The sequence below is a fragment of the Rhizopus delemar genome, genomic scaffold (genome assembly GCF_000149305.1).
Source record: "Rhizopus delemar RA 99-880 supercont3.10 genomic scaffold, whole genome shotgun sequence".
In the NCBI taxonomy this organism is placed as follows: domain Eukaryota; kingdom Fungi; phylum Mucoromycota; class Mucoromycetes; order Mucorales; family Rhizopodaceae; genus Rhizopus; species Rhizopus delemar.
The window spans coordinates 1-19,937 of NW_027137836.1; the positions used below are offsets into that span (position 1 = coordinate 1).

General features: G+C 36.9%; 11 protein-coding genes across 11 annotated transcripts; 3 read left to right on the forward strand and 8 right to left on the reverse strand.

Moving 5' to 3' along the window:
• Positions 1-23: 23 nt before the first annotated feature.
• RO3G_11956 (uncharacterized protein) lies at positions 24-302 on the forward strand (the record flags this gene model as incomplete). Its single annotated transcript, XM_067666540.1, has 2 exons — positions 24-33; positions 64-302. 2 exons carry the CDS (start codon positions 24-26, stop codon positions 300-302), a joined length of 249 nt encoding a protein of 82 aa, XP_067522641.1.
• A 2,431-nt stretch (positions 303-2,733) lies between these two features.
• Positions 2,734-2,961, reverse strand: RO3G_11957 (uncharacterized protein; the record flags this gene model as incomplete). Its single annotated transcript, XM_067666541.1, has 1 exon — positions 2,734-2,961. One exon carries the CDS (start codon positions 2,959-2,961, stop codon positions 2,734-2,736), a length of 228 nt encoding a protein of 75 aa, XP_067522642.1.
• Positions 2,962-4,152: 1,191 nt separating this feature from the next.
• RO3G_11958 (uncharacterized protein) lies at positions 4,153-4,896 on the reverse strand (the record flags this gene model as incomplete). Its single annotated transcript, XM_067666542.1, has 2 exons — positions 4,153-4,768; positions 4,856-4,896. 2 exons carry the CDS (start codon positions 4,894-4,896, stop codon positions 4,153-4,155), a joined length of 657 nt encoding a protein of 218 aa, XP_067522643.1.
• Positions 4,897-5,816: 920 nt separating this feature from the next.
• Positions 5,817-6,538, forward strand: RO3G_11959 (uncharacterized protein; the record flags this gene model as incomplete). Its single annotated transcript, XM_067666543.1, has 3 exons — positions 5,817-5,845; positions 6,232-6,286; positions 6,446-6,538. 3 exons carry the CDS (start codon positions 5,817-5,819, stop codon positions 6,536-6,538), a joined length of 177 nt encoding a protein of 58 aa, XP_067522644.1.
• Positions 6,539-6,792: 254 nt separating this feature from the next.
• RO3G_11960 (uncharacterized protein) lies at positions 6,793-7,392 on the forward strand (the record flags this gene model as incomplete). Its single annotated transcript, XM_067666544.1, has 4 exons — positions 6,793-6,819; positions 6,881-6,911; positions 7,038-7,085; positions 7,259-7,392. The coding sequence occupies 4 exons, from the start codon at positions 6,793-6,795 to the stop codon at positions 7,390-7,392; spliced, it is 240 nt and encodes a 79-aa protein (XP_067522645.1).
• A 252-nt stretch (positions 7,393-7,644) lies between these two features.
• Positions 7,645-8,262, reverse strand: RO3G_11961 (uncharacterized protein; the record flags this gene model as incomplete). Its single annotated transcript, XM_067666545.1, has 1 exon — positions 7,645-8,262. The coding sequence occupies one exon, from the start codon at positions 8,260-8,262 to the stop codon at positions 7,645-7,647; it is 618 nt and encodes a 205-aa protein (XP_067522646.1).
• Positions 8,263-8,809: 547 nt separating this feature from the next.
• RO3G_11962 (uncharacterized protein) lies at positions 8,810-9,250 on the reverse strand (the record flags this gene model as incomplete). Its single annotated transcript, XM_067666546.1, has 1 exon — positions 8,810-9,250. One exon carries the CDS (start codon positions 9,248-9,250, stop codon positions 8,810-8,812), a length of 441 nt encoding a protein of 146 aa, XP_067522647.1.
• A 2,794-nt stretch (positions 9,251-12,044) lies between these two features.
• On the reverse strand, positions 12,045-12,576 carry RO3G_11963 (uncharacterized protein; the record flags this gene model as incomplete). Its single annotated transcript, XM_067666547.1, has 2 exons — positions 12,045-12,062; positions 12,217-12,576. The coding sequence occupies 2 exons, from the start codon at positions 12,574-12,576 to the stop codon at positions 12,045-12,047; spliced, it is 378 nt and encodes a 125-aa protein (XP_067522648.1).
• Positions 12,577-12,865: 289 nt separating this feature from the next.
• RO3G_11964 (uncharacterized protein) lies at positions 12,866-13,118 on the reverse strand (the record flags this gene model as incomplete). The annotated part of the gene is made up of 2 exons (XM_067666548.1): positions 12,866-13,078; positions 13,113-13,118. 2 exons carry the CDS (start codon positions 13,116-13,118, stop codon positions 12,866-12,868), a joined length of 219 nt encoding a protein of 72 aa, XP_067522649.1.
• A 1,003-nt stretch (positions 13,119-14,121) lies between these two features.
• Positions 14,122-18,651, reverse strand: RO3G_11965 (uncharacterized protein; the record flags this gene model as incomplete). Its single annotated transcript, XM_067666549.1, has 2 exons — positions 14,122-17,051; positions 17,217-18,651. 2 exons carry the CDS (start codon positions 18,649-18,651, stop codon positions 14,122-14,124), a joined length of 4,365 nt encoding a protein of 1,454 aa, XP_067522650.1.
• A 406-nt stretch (positions 18,652-19,057) lies between these two features.
• Positions 19,058-19,930, reverse strand: RO3G_11966 (uncharacterized protein; the record flags this gene model as incomplete). The annotated part of the gene is made up of 1 exon (XM_067666550.1): positions 19,058-19,930. The coding sequence occupies one exon, from the start codon at positions 19,928-19,930 to the stop codon at positions 19,058-19,060; it is 873 nt and encodes a 290-aa protein (XP_067522651.1).
• Between the last annotated feature and the right edge of the window lie 7 nt (positions 19,931-19,937).

Below are 19,937 nucleotides of genomic sequence, written 5' to 3' on the forward strand. Positions count from 1 at the left end.
CGGTGGTGGTGATGGAAAAGACGATGTCTAAGCGTAAAAGTAATCTGCTTTTGAATCCAACAGGTGATCCGATCGTTGAAGAGAAGCTTACGCTGAGTAGATCGAAATCAGCATTTATAAAATTGGGTGGTGGCTTGAAACCAAAGAAATCAAAGCAAGCTAAAAAGGCAGTGACCAACAGATCGTTCGAAGAAGAGAGTAAAGATATTTACAGTGGTTCAAATACATCTCAACACAGTTTTGTAAAAAGAATGGCTTCTTTTATGAAGCCCTCCCGCAGCAGCAAGCCTGTTGAGGCTTAGTCCATATGTACATTTGTATACCCCCTCAGTAACGTTGATTCAGGAAAGAAAGATGACATCCCTTTTCATGTAGAGCATAAATTGATTCTCTTTCTATTTATTTTATACCAGGTCATGGCATATAAAAGAAAAATAAATCAGCTTAAGAAATATATTTAAACAGTCCACTTGTCTAACCAGAAACAGACCTTCATAATAGAATATATTCATATCAGAACTTCAGTTATAATTAATTAACGTATCTTAGAAAGGATTTAGCTGAACCTTCATAAAAACAATTTGAGTTGAGTTAAATGATTGAAGATAGTTATGACTGAACGATAAAGAAAAAGTGTAATAAGTCTTTGTAAAGTGTTCACTACTCTGGCTTTGTAAATTGAATATGAACCATGTTTAAAGTATATAGAAATACGACATCAAAGCTAAAATCGACGCCAAAACAATACGACTAACAGCGGCAAACCTCCCCGCTGAAAATAATAGTACTTTAAATACGAATACTATGAAGCACTGTACGTATTATACGAGAGCAACGGGTCTTTGTTGTTTCTATCCACCTCTCCACCTTTATCAATTAGCTCTTTCTTTGTCTCATTCAAGAAGATGATGTTACAGATTATTTTTTATTATTATTATATTATATATTGAACGTAGTACAAATTCGATAAATAAAGCATGAAAAGTTGATAGCAACAAAGATCCGTTGCTCTCGTATAATACGTACAATACTTCATAGTATTCGTATTTAAAGTATTATTATACTTCGAGCTAGGGTCTTTATTGAGAATCCAGAGTAGTAACAGTAAAATTATTGTGAGTAGTAATGGAGATACGGTAGAAGTGTTCTAACAGAGCTTTACTTGACCAGTTTCCGTGTACGACGATGTCGTCGACAGCGACTCCCGCCTGGGCCGCCAGTGTAGCGCCCAACGCCCTTGCCTTTGGTAGAGGTGCAGCAGTTGGACAACCTACATATGCCATAATATTATTGATATGCTTGGAAATTCTTTCATGGCCAATTGAAGTCCTAGCGTCTTTCAAGGAGCGAAAGAGAGCATTGATCTTGATATTATGAAATACCGGATGACTAACCAAACAGGGCGTGGAAGCCAAACGTTGCCGATGCTTAGGATAGGGGGTTTTAGGTAAAAGTAGTATAACAACAAAGATAAAGAAATACTGTTAGAACTTGGTATCTCTTTATTAAGTTAAGATAACTAAGATTGAATATGATTAATTCTACATGTAAAAAGTGAGAGTATTTATAGACATGATACGGATAAAGAATTAGGACAGATTTATGATCAATTCGACAGAATAGATGATTACTATTTCTAATTATTAGTTTAGCCTGTTCCTAGCTTGTATTGTCAATTATGCTATTGGGATGGTTTCAGATAACTCTGGATGTAGGACTATTTAGGAGACGGTACGGATGAATATAAAATCCTCTAGTTCCGTGATTGGATATTATGGCTAATAATAATATCTCAGTTAGGATAAATGTTTGCGTGACTTAATGATGATCCGGTAAATAATTGTCATTCCTTATTCAACATGCTCATATTATCAATAAACTATATTACAACCACGCCATACATTTGACTGTGTGAAGTTAATATGAATAAAGCCTAATATAAAAATCTAATCAAAGTCTTTTATTGATCTGTGCTGGGAATAATGTTATAAATGATTCCAAAGTTATGTCAACATATTATTTAGGATCATATGAGATTCCTTTTACTAAAATAAAGTGACTATAATCTTATGTATCCTTAACAGCCGATAAGTAAAAAATGCAGAGGCTAGGCACAAAAGAGGGTTTGTATGCGGATGTATGGTAATAGGTTTGGAGATATGAGAGTCTTTCCGTTTTTCTTTTGGTGCCAGTATCAGAGTGCGTAAGATATTATTAGGCATGATAATAGTGTTGTCTAAATCGATGCGTTCCATATCGGATGGGCGAAGAAAGCCAACCACCGCCAAGAGCCAAGCTGTTTTGCAGGTTAAAAGAGACGCCGAAAGACTTGAATTTGGACCCAAAGAGATGATGTAATTGATAATAGGCATAATATTGTAATCCCAAGGACGTACTGGTTGTAAGGATGATTGACGTAGACCGTGGAAGAAGTCTTGGTAAATTTGAGAACGACGAATAACCTCTTGGTCTGCTTTAGAAAACAGGAGAATAATAGAGTTGGCATAAACTTGAATGGTGGAGAGTTTCCAGTTTTTTTAGGGTGTAGTTGTCAGCTATATCATTGATTAAGGTAAACGCTGATGGTGTAGAGGGATCCCAATCGCATGTTCGACACCAACGTTCATACGCCTACTGACGCTGAATGTATTGTTTGGAGGTAACAGCAAACGTCGTATTGAAGATGATAGCAACTGCATGGGAGGAAAGTGAAGGCGCAGGTTCTAAAACGCGTTATTTCCTCGTATATTCCAGGCTAGGAGAGTCCAATTCTGTGTCTTCTGCTTGTATTGAGTGTCGGCATTTATTGTTATTAGAGGTAAATCCAGTGTAAGTGGTGGCTGTTGGGTGAGCTGTTGAGCCAAAGGGTACCTGGGTGCCGTAGGCCAATTGGGTGCTATCAGGATTGCTGGTGTTGGATGTTCTTGCAGACGTTGAAGTGCCATCAAGAGGAGATTCCATGATGGTGTAAGATGTAGACGGCCGCGAAGGGTGTGCCAAGGGCGGCTGAACGCATTGGTCTAGACTGCCTGATGGTGGTAGTTCCAGGTGACGAACTGTTGTAGTTGGTGGTTCTGAAATGAGGCAACCAAGTCCGCTTTATGATGCTCCCAGAGATGATCGAGGTGGTGAAACGTTGCCCTTTGGGAGGAACATAAGCAATTTCTTTTAAATTATATTGATGACAATCCATCTGCCGTTGTAACCGAAGTGGCAGAAAGTTTGAAACAAAATTTTGTAGATCTTAATGTTTCTCGTAGTACAGTTTACAACTTCATGACAATTCAGTGCAATCTATCTATTAAACAAGCTCAGTTCCAACCTGTGGAAAGGAACAGCGAGGGAGAAATCCAGTAAAGGTACGATTGGATCCAAAAGTGGCAGCAAACTGATCTGGATTTCACAACAAATTGCCTCTTTCTTGATGAATCAGCCTTTCACATTAATTTAAAACGAGGTATGGCATGGTCAAAGAAAGGAATTCCCAGCAATATTTACAGTTCCTACAGCGAAAGCAAACGCAACATCAATTTTAGGGGCGATATTTGCAACTAGTGCAATTAATGTTAGTTTGAGAATCCCAAGACGTATCAAAAAGAGAAAATTTGGACGTGCAGGTGATGGTTACAGCACAGGAATAGTAACAGAGATTATCTGAGTTTCGTAAAGGCTACTCTTGATGAAATGGACAAATATTCAGAAATGAAAGGTCATTACTTGATCATAGATAATACTCCAATCCATAGCTCATTTGATATAGGAAAGTATATCCACTCTGGAAGATACCGGTATGTATATATTCCTCCGTATTCTCCTGAATTAAATCCAACTGAGCAGTTCTGGTCAGTCGTCAAGAGCAAAGTGAAGAGAAATAAATTCTTGGAAAAAGAAACGCTAATGACTAGAATTACTGAAGCATGCGATAATTTATATTTGGGTGACTTCAGAGGCTTCGTTTCACATTCTGTTAAATGCTTCAGTAAATGTCTCAACAAAGAGAAGCTGTAATGACTCCAATTTCTGAACAGTCAAACAAACAAACAAACCAAAAAAAAAGCAGCATCAAGGTTGGTAGAAAATGAATCTTTTCACAAAGATTCCATGAAAAAAATACTCCTCTTTATTTTATGAAAAAAATAAAGGTGAGGGTATTCATATCGGTTGTGAATGATGATGAATTTTTGGCTTTTTGAGAACAGGTTTTGGGGTAAAGAATATGTCATGCTGGTTAGATGCTCCGAAAGATGAATCAGTAGTACCATAAATGGAACACAGTCGATCCAGATTTTTTTGTTTACTCAATGAGATCTGAGCTTCTTGACCTTTGCTGACGATGAAATGATGGTAACAAATGAGGAGATCCAACGTCGTTTCGAATTGAGCCAAATCCACAGTGGATTCTGGCATGACGAGGATTTCAATCTTTTGGGTGTAATAAATATCATTAATGTCGACTATGGCAAACATATAGCCGACATTTCCAATCCAATCCACCGCTATTAACCCATCAATCGTTGTTGGATTCAGTCGTTGTAAAGCAGCCAAGATTGTTTCATTCACACACAAATTTTTGCATTGCTGTGAACTTGCTATGTTGGATGTGACTATATGCTTCTTGAATTTATTAGCTGACATCACAATATCATCATGGCCGTATTTAATCAAAAGATCAATTTTACGGCCATGGACATTGGATTCGATTGATGGGTCGTACACGAAGTTATTGTACTGTTTTGGGAGTTTTGTAACTTGGCATGCAATGTCACCACTACAAAAAAAAAATAAAAGGAGACAAAGAGAGAAAGAGAGGTTACAAAGAATTCCTTTTATTTTTTTTCATTGTAAGGAAACTTACTCTGTCAAGCGCACACTTGATCCCCGAAAAAGATTGTCCATTATACTACCAAAATGTCGATAGCATGTCGTTTCGGAGTCATCTTCTTTCCAATCAGGAATGAAATCCAATACCTGTTCCAAAATTTTCAGTATCTTCTATGCCTGACAATCATAATTTTTTTCTTCAAGGTGTTATTTTAATTTTTGAGATAAGAATGGAAACTTTTTCAGGTGACTCTTTTTTTTACTGTTTCCATGATGCGGGCATATATGTTTCGTGATTCATCATTCATCCCATGTAGCTTGAATGCGTTTATCCAATCTGAGAGTATTTTTCTTCTTCTCATTAAAATCGATACGGTAGCCGCTCTATTTAAGGATGTCTGATTTAAGGGTATTTTCTATTTATAAGTGTGCCTTAAAGTTGTCAATAATTCCTGTGTATACAAAATATTAATGAGAAAACTGTAAAACAAAAAGACAGCTTATATAGCATTTTATCAACAAATAATAGGTTACCTGCATCAAGAGACTGTAGCTTGCTAGTCGTGCTTGCTAGGAGAAATATCAATTTGATATTGTTAAGCGGAATTCTTATTTCATGAACGGACACATTATCCAAAAGAAGAACAATTTTTCGATTCTGTCTTCCAAAGGCAACATGTTATGTTCTGGTAAGGTAATCATCAAAATAGCAATAAAACCAAAAGAATACTTTCTGAGACTGAACTTTATTTAAGACAATCTTAATTGTTAAAAAGAAAACATTACAAAGTCTACTATTTATATTCTTCTATCAGTTGGCGGGTAAATGAGTAGTTATGAGCGTAGATCCAATCATTGACATGTTTGATTGAATAATGATCACTAAATCGATTATGAAAATTTTTAATTCGTTGTTTTTATAGATCTTATTGTTCTTTAACTGATCCGGGAGATATGTCTTGTCTTCATTGAGAGGAAAGATATATTTATATGAAATGCCTCCAGTCAAATCAAAGTTGACTAGGTACCTGATCCATTATTATTCATTTACAGAAATGATGAATAGTAAAGATCATGACTTATTTAGTGTTCATGTTTACTTTATAGAGTGAATCTAATAGTGATAGTTTTATATAAAAAGAAGAAGAATATATTTTATTTAATAAAGATTTAAATTATTATCTTTTATCAATTTTAATATACTTCTTTTAGTTGTGATTATTCAATGTCCGTAATGATCAGACGCTATTCTACAACAACTTGTATATAGTGACCACCAGATCTTGTTAAGTAGATCAGACTTGTTTGTAGTAATTTAATAAAAGGTTTGTTTTTGCTATAAGGTTTGATTTTGAAATAAAGTTCAAAAAATGAATAAGGTTCAAAAGTAAATAAAATCACAAACCGCAGCCTTTGTTGGCATTGTGTGGGATTCGATATACTTTCTGGCTTTGGTAGGCTTGATGTAAGTTATTGAGATAAAGTTTTAGTAATTGAATAAAGTATTGGATAAAGTAAGTTCCAAATAGAGTAGGTAATTTGAGTTATAAGTTCGCTTGTTGTGAGTGACCACCAGATCTTGTTAAGTTGATCAGACTTGTTTGTAATAAAGTAATTTGATAAGAGTTTTGAAAGTGTTTACAATGAAGATAATTGGCTTCAAGGGACTTGTCTTGCTTGTGTCTTAAGAGTATTATACCAAAAGATTCAGAGATGAAGATACTTGGTTTATTGATAAAATATATTTATATTGTTAAAAAAAGGTCGAGTTTAAGTGAAGTTTTTCAAAAAAGAATAAAAAGCTAGGCTTTTTATAAGCAAAAAATATAAAGTTCAATTTTTACAAGAAGTAAAAATATTCGCAAAGGTTAAAAATATTGAAGTGGTTAAAAAATATATCAAAAAGTTAAAAAAATATAAAAAAGTAAAAAATATATCAAATGGTTAAAAATTTGTCAAATAGGTAAAATAATGACAATTTGTAAAGTGATTTACAATGTAACTTGTTAGTGCTTGGGAGTTGGCTTGCGTTAAAGTGATGTAGATTTGTTTCAAATAGAGGTTTGAAGTCTTGAATGACTTGAGTTTAGGTAACTTGATTGAACGTTTAACAGTTCTTTTGATAGAGTAAATTGTCTTTGAGTAGCGACCACCAGATCTTTTTGGATCAATAAGGTTAAGAATAAGATTGTTTGATAAAAGATAAAAATGAAAAGAATCTTTCTTGATTCGTGATAACCCAGGTATCAGATCAGAAAGAATAAGTAAAAATAAAAAGAAAAGAAAAGGTAATTGTGACCCAATAAGAAAAGATTGCTTTTTAAGCGCAAGAAGATATGATTTATTGGATGTTGAATATTTGTTAAAAATAATTATCTTATTTATATATAAAAATATGGGGCGACTTTTGTCTCTTGTCATGAACTGTAAATTACAGTTCATGTTCTTCATCCAAACTGTAATTATTCATGCTTGTATCGGGGATTAAATTCTCGTTCGTGCAACAGATCCTCCCACCAAAAGAAGGACCATCCTTGGTCTGTTCCTGAAGCCAGATATCACTATCCCTAATTTTTTTTTTTTTTGTAGAATATTTGATTTATTAGTTAAACAAATAAAATGTAAAATGATAAAGGTCACACGTCACAGTGAGTGGTGTGCTTTTAATGAAGACGGAAAAGCTTGAATTTTTAAGAATAGTAGAAATGAGTTGAGGCCGTGATAATGGGATATGTCGAAGATCTATTGCCATTGAGCACGCCAGTGAAGAGTTGATTTTGTTGAAGGTTGAATAAGTCACACGTCGTATTAAGTAGTGTACTTTTAGTGAGGACTGAACATCCCAATTTTTTCAAAAGCTGTTGTAACAATACGTTCGGGTAAGAGAGGAACACCATCAAAAATGTATCGCCAATGTGCGCGCCATAAAAATAAAAGAATGTAATAACTAAAACGGAGCAGAGTTGTGTTGTCGATATAATCGAAGCGTGTCAGATGCAATAAAAGGGTAAGGATATCCGTTGGTTGGAAATCTAGGTGAGGTGCAAAACGAGACAGAGCTTCTTGCCAAATGGACCATTTATGAGGGCATTCCACGAGAAGATGGGGTATATCCTCGGAGGGTACGTTGCAGAACTTGCATGTAGCACTGACATCAGGGTTGAAACGGGCTATAGATGATTGACTATGTAATTTGCCATGGATAAAGCGAAAACAGAACGATCGTGCTTCAGGTAGAATGGTGAGATTCCAGAAACTCAACCAACCATCAGACGATATGACAGAAGCCGGGCAAGGAAGCATAGAATCAAGCAGAGCCTGACGGTATACTCGAGGACAAAAAGAAACCCATTCGAATGATCTTGTGAGCCATGTGACAAAAGGATAGTCTGTCACACTACCTGGATCAATAGATGTATTCAATATGACCTGCCAAGTCATCTCATTCAGTTTGACAGTACGATTTTGTACAGTGGGTCAAAAAACTGCACCAACGCAACTCAGTTTTTCTGAAATACAAGTATAGCTCTGTCAGTTTAACAGTAAACATTACGAAACTTGGAACAGAAAGAGTTACTACTGTTACTATTTATTGACAAAAGTTTCAAGGTCAGATGCGGAGTATTGATTTAAAGAGCACTCAGCAAAAAGAGGAGGTCGGTTGGTGCAGTTTTTTGACTTTTTTAATATTAGTGGATCCACCCTTCTTTGCTAAGACTGCTTGCATTCTGTCTGGCATACTGTGTATATATTTGATGCATTGTTCCTTAGTAAACGAACTCCATTCATTTTCGACTCTTTGCCACAATTCATGGATGCTGGTCGCCCTATTATCATACATGCTCAGCTTTAACTTCAAGTGATGCCATATATGTTCAATAGGATTAAGGTCTGGACTTCGTGATGGCCAATCGTCAATATAAAACATGCCACTATCCTTCATCCATTGCGTTGTGGACTTTGATCGATGTTTAGGATCACTGTCATGCTAAAATACCGACGTTTCCCAGTTAATACCATAGTACTCCATATTGTCTTGTAGACTTGTACCAAGGATTTCTTGGTATACCTCTGAATTCATGGTACCATTAGAGATCTGACATGCGTATCCAGGTCCTTCGCTGGTTATACAGCCCCCTAACATGAGACCACCGCCTCCATGCTTCACAGTAACGTCGATATGCTGAGGCTGTAAATGATCACATTTTCTTTTCCAATAATACCTGCAGCCATCAGAGCCCCAAATGTTGATTTTCGTCTCACCAGAAGAGATGACACGTCGCCAATCATGTACTGTCCAATATTGATGTTTTTTTGCCCATGCTAATCGAGCCTTTTTGTGCTTTTCAGTCAATAATGGCTTCTTCTTTTTGATCTCAGCATAAATTTCAACTGAATGTAAGACATTAATTGCCGATTGATACGACATAGGGCGCCCCAGCTCCTCCAACTTCATTTGCACGTCCTTGGCTGTCCTCAAACAACCTGTGAGCACTTATCTCTTGATGTATGGACGTGTTGACTCTGCCACAATGCTCGGTCTACCTCCTCTTTTACGTATTCTATCATGTATCCACTTATTTGCATACCTATTGACGGTATTTCTATGCACTCCAACCCGTTTCCCAATGACTGCGGAGTCAACACTGTACTCTAATAATACTTTGATACTGTTTTGAATATCGGATGGAAGCTTTTTGGGCATTTCTAATAATGGATAGATACTGACGATGTACAATGGGTTTGGGTAAAGCAGGAAAGAAAAAAAAAAGAAAACAATTGCAAAAAAAACTTTATTTTCAGGTCCCCAGTGTGACTAAGTATCAGCAAAATTCGATTAAATTTGCTGGAATAGTCTCAGTCCGGACATATGATATCAAATACCTTTTCATTTTAAAGTCAAAAAACTGCACCAACCGACCTCCTCTTTTTGCTGAGTGCTCTTTAAATCAATACTCCGCATCTGACCTTGAAACTTTTGTCAATAAATAGTAACAGTAGTAACTCTTTCTGTTCCAAGTTTCGTAATGTTTACTGTTAAACTGACAGAGCTATACTTGTATTTCAGAAAAACTGAGTTGCGTTGGTGCAGTTTTTTGACCCACTGTAAATCTCGTAGTAGTCGGGCTGATAATCGAGGATGAGGCGGTGAGTCTGACGCCAACATAGGCCGTACCCTTTGGAGTGACTGATCATATGTAAAATAGTGTCTTGCCCGTGATTTAGAGCGGTGAGGTCTGCGTAGCCAATGACCATCAGGGATTTCCGAGAAAAGCGAGCAAATGGGTAGACATAACAGAGTGGATGGATTACATTGAACTTCAGACATGCCATTGCTCAGAAAAGAATCCATAGTGGTATAAAGTGCAGGAAGAAAAGAAACAACAGACACATCGGTTGTTGAACGAAGAGCTGGAAAAAAACAGGACAATAAGGAGGAAGTACCCGAGGAGTGGAACCGTCGTATAAAATCCTTCAAATATACTTGACTACAGGAGCTCTGAAAGTCATCAGTAAACAGCAAACGGAGCCATCGGATTTGTAAGCTACGGTGTTGGATAAAAGGGTCTAACAAACCCAATCCGCCCTTGGATAACGGTTGACAAAACAAAGCATATCGAAAACCAGGTTTGATGCCTTTCGAGATAAATTGGTAGATCGTTGATCAAATCTGGCGAAAGAAGGATTTTGGAAGTGAGATAACTCTCAAGGAATACCACAATTTAGATAGCAGCAGAGTGTTAGTCACAGTCACACGGCCTCTAATAGAGAGATTCCGTTGAGAATAGATTGGGCATTGGGCTTTGATATTTTGTAACAGATGGTCTTCTACATATCTTCGCTGAGCAATAGATTGAATAACCGGAAATCCAAGATAACGAAGAGGCTGTGATTTAGTATGATCATGCCATTTGAGGATCTGGTGCTGCGCAAGAATTTGCTGCCATTGGTTGGAACTCTTTCCGCTGAGAAAGATTGCTTCAGTTTTCGAAAGGTTTACTTTAGCGTTGGATACTTGACCGTAGGTCTGTAGATGATATTGAAGACGTAGGAAATCTGCAGGTGAAGATAGAAAAACACAGACATCATCAGCATAGGCAAGTACTTTAAGAGCAGGAGGAGGATTTGGATCGGCTGACAATGGAAGAAATGAGAATCCAAACAAAGAAGTGTCTTGTAAAACATGTCTTAGGAATGGTTCTAGTGCGAGATTAAACAAAAGAGGCGACAGCGGATCCCCTTGACGGAGGCCGCGGGATTGGGTTACTTCTTCTGTGAGATGTCCGTTGATGTTGACCCGGACCCGATTACCAAAAAATAGCCCAATCAGAGAGTTCACAAGTACCGTTGGGAACCCGAACTTTAGTAGCACTGAGCGTAAGTAAGAGGGGTGTACCCGATCGTAGGCTTTTTCTTGATCCAAAAGGAGAGCAATTTCCTGACGATTGTCCTTACGAGCATGTTCCATTACAATATTAAGCACGAGACCATTTTCCGCGATAAAGCGATTCGGCATAAACCCAGTTTGACATCGGTTGATCAGGGATGGTATCGCCTGCCGCATTCTTGAGTTGAGAACTCTGGTATAAATTTTGGCATCACAGTTGATTAATGAGATAGGTCGCCAATTCTTTAGATTCGTTAAATCACCCTTTTTTGCCAACAGCCTTACCCGTAATTCTTGCCATGAAGGTGTGTTTAGGATAGGGGAGTTTTAGGTAAAAGTAGTATAACAACAAAGATAAAGAAATACTGTTAGAACTTGGTATCTCTTTATTAAGTTAAGATAACTAAGATTGAATCTGATAAATTCTACATGTAAAAAGTGAGAGTATTTATAGACATGATACGGATAAAGAATTAGGACAGATTTATGATCAATTCGACAGGATAGATGATTACTATTTCTAATTATTAGTTTAGCCTGTTCCTAGCTTGTATTGTCAATTATGCTATTGGGATGGTTTCAGATAACTCTGAATGTAGGACTATTTAGGAGACGGTACGGATGAATATAAAATCCTCTAGTTCCGTGATTGGATATTATGGCTAATAATAATATCTCAGTTAGGATAAAGGTTTACATGACTTAATGATGATCCGGTAAGTAATTATCATTCCTTATTCAACATGCTCATATCATCAATAAACTATATTACAACCATGTCATATTATTTGACTATGTGAAGTTAATATGAATAAAGCTTAATATAAAAATCTAATCAAGGTCTTTTATTGATCTATGTTGGAAATAATGTTATAAATGATTCCAAAGTTATGTCAACATATTATTTAGGATCATATGAGATTCCTTTTACTAAAATAAAGTGACTATAATCTTATGTATCCTTAACAAGGTGGAAAGATACTGGAGTTATGTGCTTGATTATATACCTTTAAAACCAATTCCTGTAGAGGAGGGTAGCGAAATAGTTGGTACAGAAAGGCATAGCCAAGACCATCCTCCCCTGGGCTGCTGATTTTGTTTTTCACGCGTGCTGTCTCTTGAATGATCTCGTCGATAGTGATAGGAGCCATAAGAATATCACAATGGTCTGAGGTCACTTGTGGTAGATCGGGAATAGCTTGGAGATAGGAATCGAGCTGAAGATCATCGACAGGGTCCGCATCATACAAGGACTGGTAAAACTGCTGGGTGATGGGGAGTAGTTGATCAATGCCTTCGATCGGATCTTCATTGTCGTCAGATCGTAAGGTGGTAATATGTTGTTCAACTGTGCGTTTACGATACATACTTTTCAGATACTTGATCGAGGTTTGACCTGCTTCCTGCCAATGAACATTAGCTTTGAGAGCCAGAATATCAGTAAGTTCTTGTTGTAGCGACGCAATTTGTTGATCGAAAATAGGCAATTGATGTAAGCGAATAGCTAATGGTGGTTTACTTCGCAAAAATTGATTTCGATTGCTTTGTAGTTTGCGGATGGTTTTTGTACGCCAATTAGTGTAATCTACTGCGAAAGTGCGTGTGATCTTTTTAACTTGACGTTTAATGTGATCCCATGATTTCGCGGCAGACCATTCAGAGGGTAGCTTGGGTAGAATATCTTCTAGATGTTGGCGAAGATATTGTTGGTAAGCTGGGTTTCGAGCGAGAAGAGGGTTTCCACGCCACAGACCGGGACCAGAAGGGGAGGAACCAATGCAGCAAGTAATTGACAGAAGTGAGTGATCTGATCAGGAGGCATCCAATTTGTGGATGTTGCTTTCTGTGACCTTGGAGCACCAAGACTGACTAACGAATATATAATCGATAATAGAAAATATACTGTCATTGCATCGGAATGTAGGTAGCTCGTGTAAGTCATCCTTCTGTAATGCGTTGTAAAAATGATCATCTAAAAACGAAACCCATTGTAGAGAAGTTTGGGAAGATAGGTGAGTGTGATATTTGAGGTTTTATAATATAAAAAGTACTAAGTCAATCAACAAATATAAAAATAAGTGAGACTCAAAGTAGATTGTCCTTTATTCAAGTTAAAAATATGAGGGTATTTATACTTTTCTAATCACGGCTAAATATTAATATTTACAGTATATGACTATTGATTATTAATCGATATTAGACAATGAGTTATTTATATGATTGGCATAGTTTAACATCTTCTTATCAAGAAGTAATTATTAATCCTGATCCAGGAACTTATTAGAATATTCTGGAGTGGATCGGGATTTTATTTGAAGTGGCGTAATACAATGTCCGATATTCCTAATTTGGAGGACCATTGTTCGTAGTAACTTACATTATTACTTTATTACATGTGTAAATACCACATCCCTCCCTGCCAGATTGGGACAATCGTTTATTTATGTACGATTTCTTTTGCTTCGTCTCAAGTCGTTAATATCTATGGCTTTTCTTTTATGTTTATTATGGGTCTTGTTTATATCTTTAGATAATTTATATTTATTATCCTGATTAACTTTGGTGTCTTTATCATAGAGTGATTTAAGTGACTCTGTAGCTTTATGTAAAATTCCCTTTTCATTATTATGCTTATGTATCAAAGGTTTATTTTTTACGGGATCTTTCTTGAATTTATTTTGTGGATGTAATCCCATTCGTTTCATATAGTTCTCAATAGTAGAGGTATGGGTGATTTTATCAGGCGTAAGCCATGAGTCTTCATCCTTACTATACCCTTTCCAACGTACTTTGAACTCTCTGTTATTACCTCTACCTCTATGATCTACAATTCCTTCGATCTCATAAACCTCTTCATTGTCCTCATTTATATTATGCAGATCAATTGGCTTTAATTCAGAAGGAGTATAGTCTCAAGACATTAGTAATCCCATTTCATCCTGAAGTACGTAGGATCCACCTCTGGTTTTACGAATCACTGTATATGGACCATCATACACAGGGTTTAGTGAACCAGTCATAGTAGGAACTTTAGCCATGACATGACTTCCTTCTTTGAAGTCATCAACTATTGTATTATGCTTTTCAAACTGCTTTTTCATGTTTTCAACATACTTGTCAGTTTTATCTTTAATGGCTGGGAAGACTACTTGATTCATATGATCAATTCTTTCCAACAATTCTTCGTATGAGAGCGGTACGGCTTTCTTTGGATCCTTTTTTCGGTAATCTTCAAATCCGTTCATTTTTCTCGCAAACATCAAAGAGAAAGGTGGAGTATTAAGCCTTTTAGATACTTTGTTATTTATAAATAACTGTACACTAGGTACATAAAAGTCCCAGTCTTGTCCTGTTCCTTGTACTGATTTAGCAATAGCAATCTTAGCAGTCTTAACCCATCTTTCCGCACTGCCATTTGCTTGCGGATGATAAGGTGAGATAAGTCTGTGATCTATGCCTGTACTTTCAGTTAACAATTTCATTGTGACATTTTTAAATTCGGTTCCGTTGTCTGATTGTAGAATACGCGGGTAACCAAAGTCACTAAAAACTTGGACAAGAGTGCCAGCAATAGTTTTGGCTTTCTTATTTGGTAAGCATCTTAGAATACAGAATCGTGTGCATATATCTAATAGCACCAATAAGTATTTATTGTCATTCGGAGTTGTGGGTAATTCAGCTAAATCCATCGACCAGTGATCACCAGGTAGGTATGAATATACTGGTCTTAGAGGATGATATCCTTTTCTGGTTATATTATGCTTTTGACAAGCAACACATGATTTAACAAGTTCGACTGCGTCGACTATCATGTTTTTCCAGTGCAATCCGTCATTATGTAATACTTTTACTATATTTTCAGCACCAAAGTGACCCATTAGATGAGCTCTTAGCATAAGTTGCTTTCTCTCATTTTTAGGAGGAGTCATATAATCACACTGCTTATATTGTGCAGGTTTTTTTACTGCAAATTTTTTATGTTTATTTGATCTTATAGCTCTTATCGCTGTATGTATAATGCCATTTTTAGTTCTAGTATCCTGTTCACTCCCCCTCAGCATTTGATCCGTAGGGAAAAGGCGAGATAAATGGTCAGGTAATATGTTATCCATACCAGGAAGATGAATTACCTTAAATTGGTAATCAAGAATGGTATCAAACCAATTCATCATCATGGTATTTGCATATTTTTGTGTATGAAGATAGGTCAGAGCTTTATGATCTGTATAAAGTGTAAAAGGATTTCCCCATAGAAATTTATGAAACTTTTTGAGTGCAAATATGATTGCCAGAAGTTCTCTCTTCGTGGTACTATAATTTCTCTCGGACTTGGAAAGAGAACGTGCCATGAAACCAATATATTTTATTGTGGTCTTTTTCTTTCCCTTATCCTTTAAAACATTATCGTTTTTAACTACATCTGTAGAATCAACATTAGATGTCAACTCCACATGTTCTTGATATAGTACAGCACCAATACCGTAATTTGAAGCATCAGTTGCGACAAAAAATGGCTGTCTGAGATCAGGTTGACTTAACACCACATTGGAAAGTAAAACTTTCTTTATTGCCTCAAAATGAGTTTGATGCAAGGGTGTCCAATCCTTCTCAGTTATTATTTTGCTGTTACGAAGATGATCTAAAGGAGCAGTTAACATGGCTGCTTTAGGAATATGTTCGCGGAAATAGTTTACAACACCTAAGAATCGCTGAACATCCGTGCCACATGTAGGTCTAGGCCATTCTTCAATATTTGTTAGCTTACGAGTATCTAACGAAGATCCTTTAGCAGAGATACAAAAACCGAGTAAATAAACGCAGCTTTGTGCAAAATGACATTTATCGACGTTGAGAACGAGATTCACCCTAGTAAGCGCTTCTATAGCAGCTTTTACATGTACAGCATGCTCTTCCATATTTTTCGACATTATAACAATATCGTCAATGAAAGTTCGTACAAAGGGCATGTCTTTAAATATCTGCGTCATTACTCTTTGGAATACGTTTGATAGGAACTTTATTCCAAAAGGAGCACCAACAAACATATACTGCTGACCGTTATATGTAAATGCGGTCTTAGGCTGGTCTTCATCATGAATCTTAAAACGATGAAATGCAGCAGTCAAATCCAAAGTAGTAAAGATTGAGGATCCAGATAATTCATGAAAAATATCCGTTATGAGAGGTATAGGAAACTTATCGTCTGGTAATAGAGCATTTATATGTCGAGGATCTAGACATGGTCTTTTGCCAGTTTTATTTCCATTTGCATCCTTTTTATCAGCTAAGGTTAATGGAGAATTCCAGGCCGTATTTACAGGAGCTTTTGTGATGGTACCATTGTCTAACCATTTATTGATGGCTTCATCCAAGACAGGTTTCAATTTATATGCTATGGGATATTGCTTATGATTTACAATTTTTCCTTTTTCCGTGGGTAAGTGGATTATGGATTCAGGTACTGTGCAGAATGCATCTTTGGGTATGTTCATATTTTCTGCAAGTAAAGGATGAATTTTTTCTATGAACTGGGATCGTTCAAGTTCAGTGCCAGCAGGAGAGTTGTTGGGTTTAACAGTGTCATCAATTGAATCATCAAAGATGACTTCATTATCATCCCAATTATGAGCGACTCCAGTGAGAGCAATACCCAAATGACTTAAAATATCAAGGCCGAGAATGACATTACATTTATCATCTTCATTAAAATCCATAATCTCAAATGAATGGTGGAAAGTCTTTCCATTATATTTCAATTCAAGTGGTTCAGTAATACCAATCCTTTTTACAACATTATCCTTTCCAGCTAAATTAATAAGACCAGTTTTATGATAGAATTTAACTTTATTTATTTCAATAAATTTTCTATTTATGACTGATATTTCTGCACCAGTGTCAATTAAACCAAGTGCTCTATTCGTCTGGATGATTATAGGAGTATATAAAGAAAAGGAATTGTGAGTCAACAAGTCATTTTTCTCTTGTTTTATTGCTCTTATGCACTTACCGAGTTGCATTTTATCCTCTAGTTCATCATCAGTACTAGATTTCTTATTTGATTGTCTCTTGGCAAATTCATTCCATGCCTTAGTAGAGGGATGATCAAGTTTTTTAACGTTTTGCTTTCGTTTTTCTATCTTCCTTACTGTGCTCTTATTCTTTTGAGCAAAGAATTCCATGCACTTATGTCCCTTGAACCATGTATCTTTACAATATAGACACTTTTTGGAACTGGAGGAGTCAGAAGAGCTTGAAGAGGTGAAGTGACCATTAGAACTTTTTTGTTTCTTTATAAAGTCACCATTTGAGGACTCAGAATGACCTCTTTTTGCACCCTTAAAGCCATGGCGTTCACCTTTAGAGTGCTTGTATGGGGTAGAAGCAGCATAGGGCTGGTGCTTGTGTACTTCCAAGCCAGAAGCAAGTTTTTCAACTTCTCTGATAGAATTGATGTCTTGTAAGAAAGTAGCACCATAGTTGGATGACAATACCGTTCTTGTGTGAAGGTTTAAATCATCATGAAGAGAGTTGATGTATATTCGTGCAAGCATGTTTGAATCCGAACACTGAGCGGTTTGAGCAAGGCGGTTGAAACGAGCAGTGAAATCAGACACCGTTTCATTGTTTCGCTGTTTGGATGAGAGTAGGCGTCCAAACATTTCAATTGCCTTGGCAGGGTTTTCAAAGTGCTTGCGTATAATGTCCTTGGCTTCTTCCCAAGAGTACGAAGGGCTGTGTGATTCGATTGTTTCTTGGTACCAATCTAAATTGGCTTCGCCAATGGACAAGGCCATGTAATCACGCCAGTGGACCAAGATGTTTACTTGATTGATCCTGAAAATGCGCTCAAAGGTCTTGAAAAATATTTCAACGGTGTTGAAATATTTCCAGTCATCAGGGTCAGAATCCTTCTTGTCCACCGAAAGATGCAGAATGGGAAGCTCAGAGCGGCTGATCTTGCTGTTATTGAAACTTGACCATTCGTCCTGTGCCGTATGTTCCTTATTGACAGCAGATCTAGGGTTCCCGGCGTGAGACAACATAGGCTTATGCATCCTATTTTTCTTGCATTCATTGTATAGCTCAACTATACCGTTATATCGATATTTAGCCTGTTGAACTACCTCTCTTCCTTGGTTAATTTCATCCATAGAAGCCTGAGGATTTGCATACATACGAGTGAGTTCCACCCGAACTCGTTCAAGGAGGTCATATGCCACCCTTTTAGCATTTTTCATTTCCAATAAATTGTCTTCAGAAGAAGAGGAAATGGCTCGGTTATCTTCATTTATAGACAACTCATTTAAAGAGCTAGCATAGTCTTCCGTTTCCTTTAAGACAGCATCAGCGACTTGCTCAGGAGAGTTGATCAATTCCATAGCGTAGTCAATGGGAGCAGGAGCATTGGGAGTAGCAGGAGTAGAGTTACCAGTAGCAGACATCTTGATTTCAGAACAATATCGTAGTGTATTCACTTAAAAAAATGTGATATTTGAGGTTTTATAATATAAAAAGTACTAAGTCAATCAACAAATATAAAAATAAGTGAGACTCAAAGTAGATTGTCCTTTATTCAAGTTAAAAATATGAGGGTATTTATACTTTTCTAATCACGGCTAAATATTAATATTTACAGTATATGACTATTGATTATTAATCGATATTAGACAATGAGTTATTTATATGATTGGCATAGTTTAACATCTTCTTATCAAGAAGTAATTATTAATCCTGATCCAGGAACTTATTAGAATATTCTGGAGTGGATCGGGATTTTATTTGAAGTGGCGTAATACAATGTCCGATATTCCTAATTTGGAGGACCATTGTTCGTAGTAACTTACATTATTACTTTATTACATGTGTAAATACCACATGGTGCCATATATGCTCGATTGGATTCAAATCAGGACTTTGGGATGGCCAGTCATCAATATAACACATGCTGTTATCTTCCATATACTGTTTTGTAGACTTTGATCGGTGTTTTGGGTCGTTGTCATGCTGAAAAATGGATGATTTCCAATCTAGGCCATAGTACCCGAGTGTGTCTTTAAGGCTTGTACCAAGGATTTCTTGGTACACCTCTGAATTCATGGTGCCATCATATATCTGACAGGCATACCCGGGTCCCTCACTGGTTATACAGCCCCACAACATGATACCACCACCACCATGCTTCACTGTAACTTCAATGTGATGAGGCTGAAGACGGTCTCCTTTACGCTTCCAGTAGTATTTACAGCCATCCGATCCCCAGATATTAATTTTGGCTTCATCTGAGAAGATGATACGTCGCCAGTCGTGAATGGTCCAATACTGATGCTTTTTAGCCCCAGCTAATCGAGCTTTTTTGTGCTGTGCAGTGAGTAAAGGCTTCTTCTTTTTTATCTCAGCAAAAATCTCCACAGAATGCAAAGCGTTAATAGCGGATTGGTACGACATAGAATAGCCCAACTCTTCCAACTTCAGGTGGACCTCCTTGGCAGTCCTTAAGGAGCCGTTTAGGACCTCTCGCTTGATTAGACGACGAGTGATGTCGCTTACAAGGCGTTGTTTGCCACCTTTCTTGCGAATCCGGTTAGGCATCCACTTATTTGCATAGTTGATAACGGTGTTTTGATGCACTCCAAACCGTTTTGCAATAACATCAGTCGATACATCATGCTCTAGTGCTGATTTGATGTCCATTTGAGCTTCGTATGGTAAGGATTTGGGCATTTTTGCA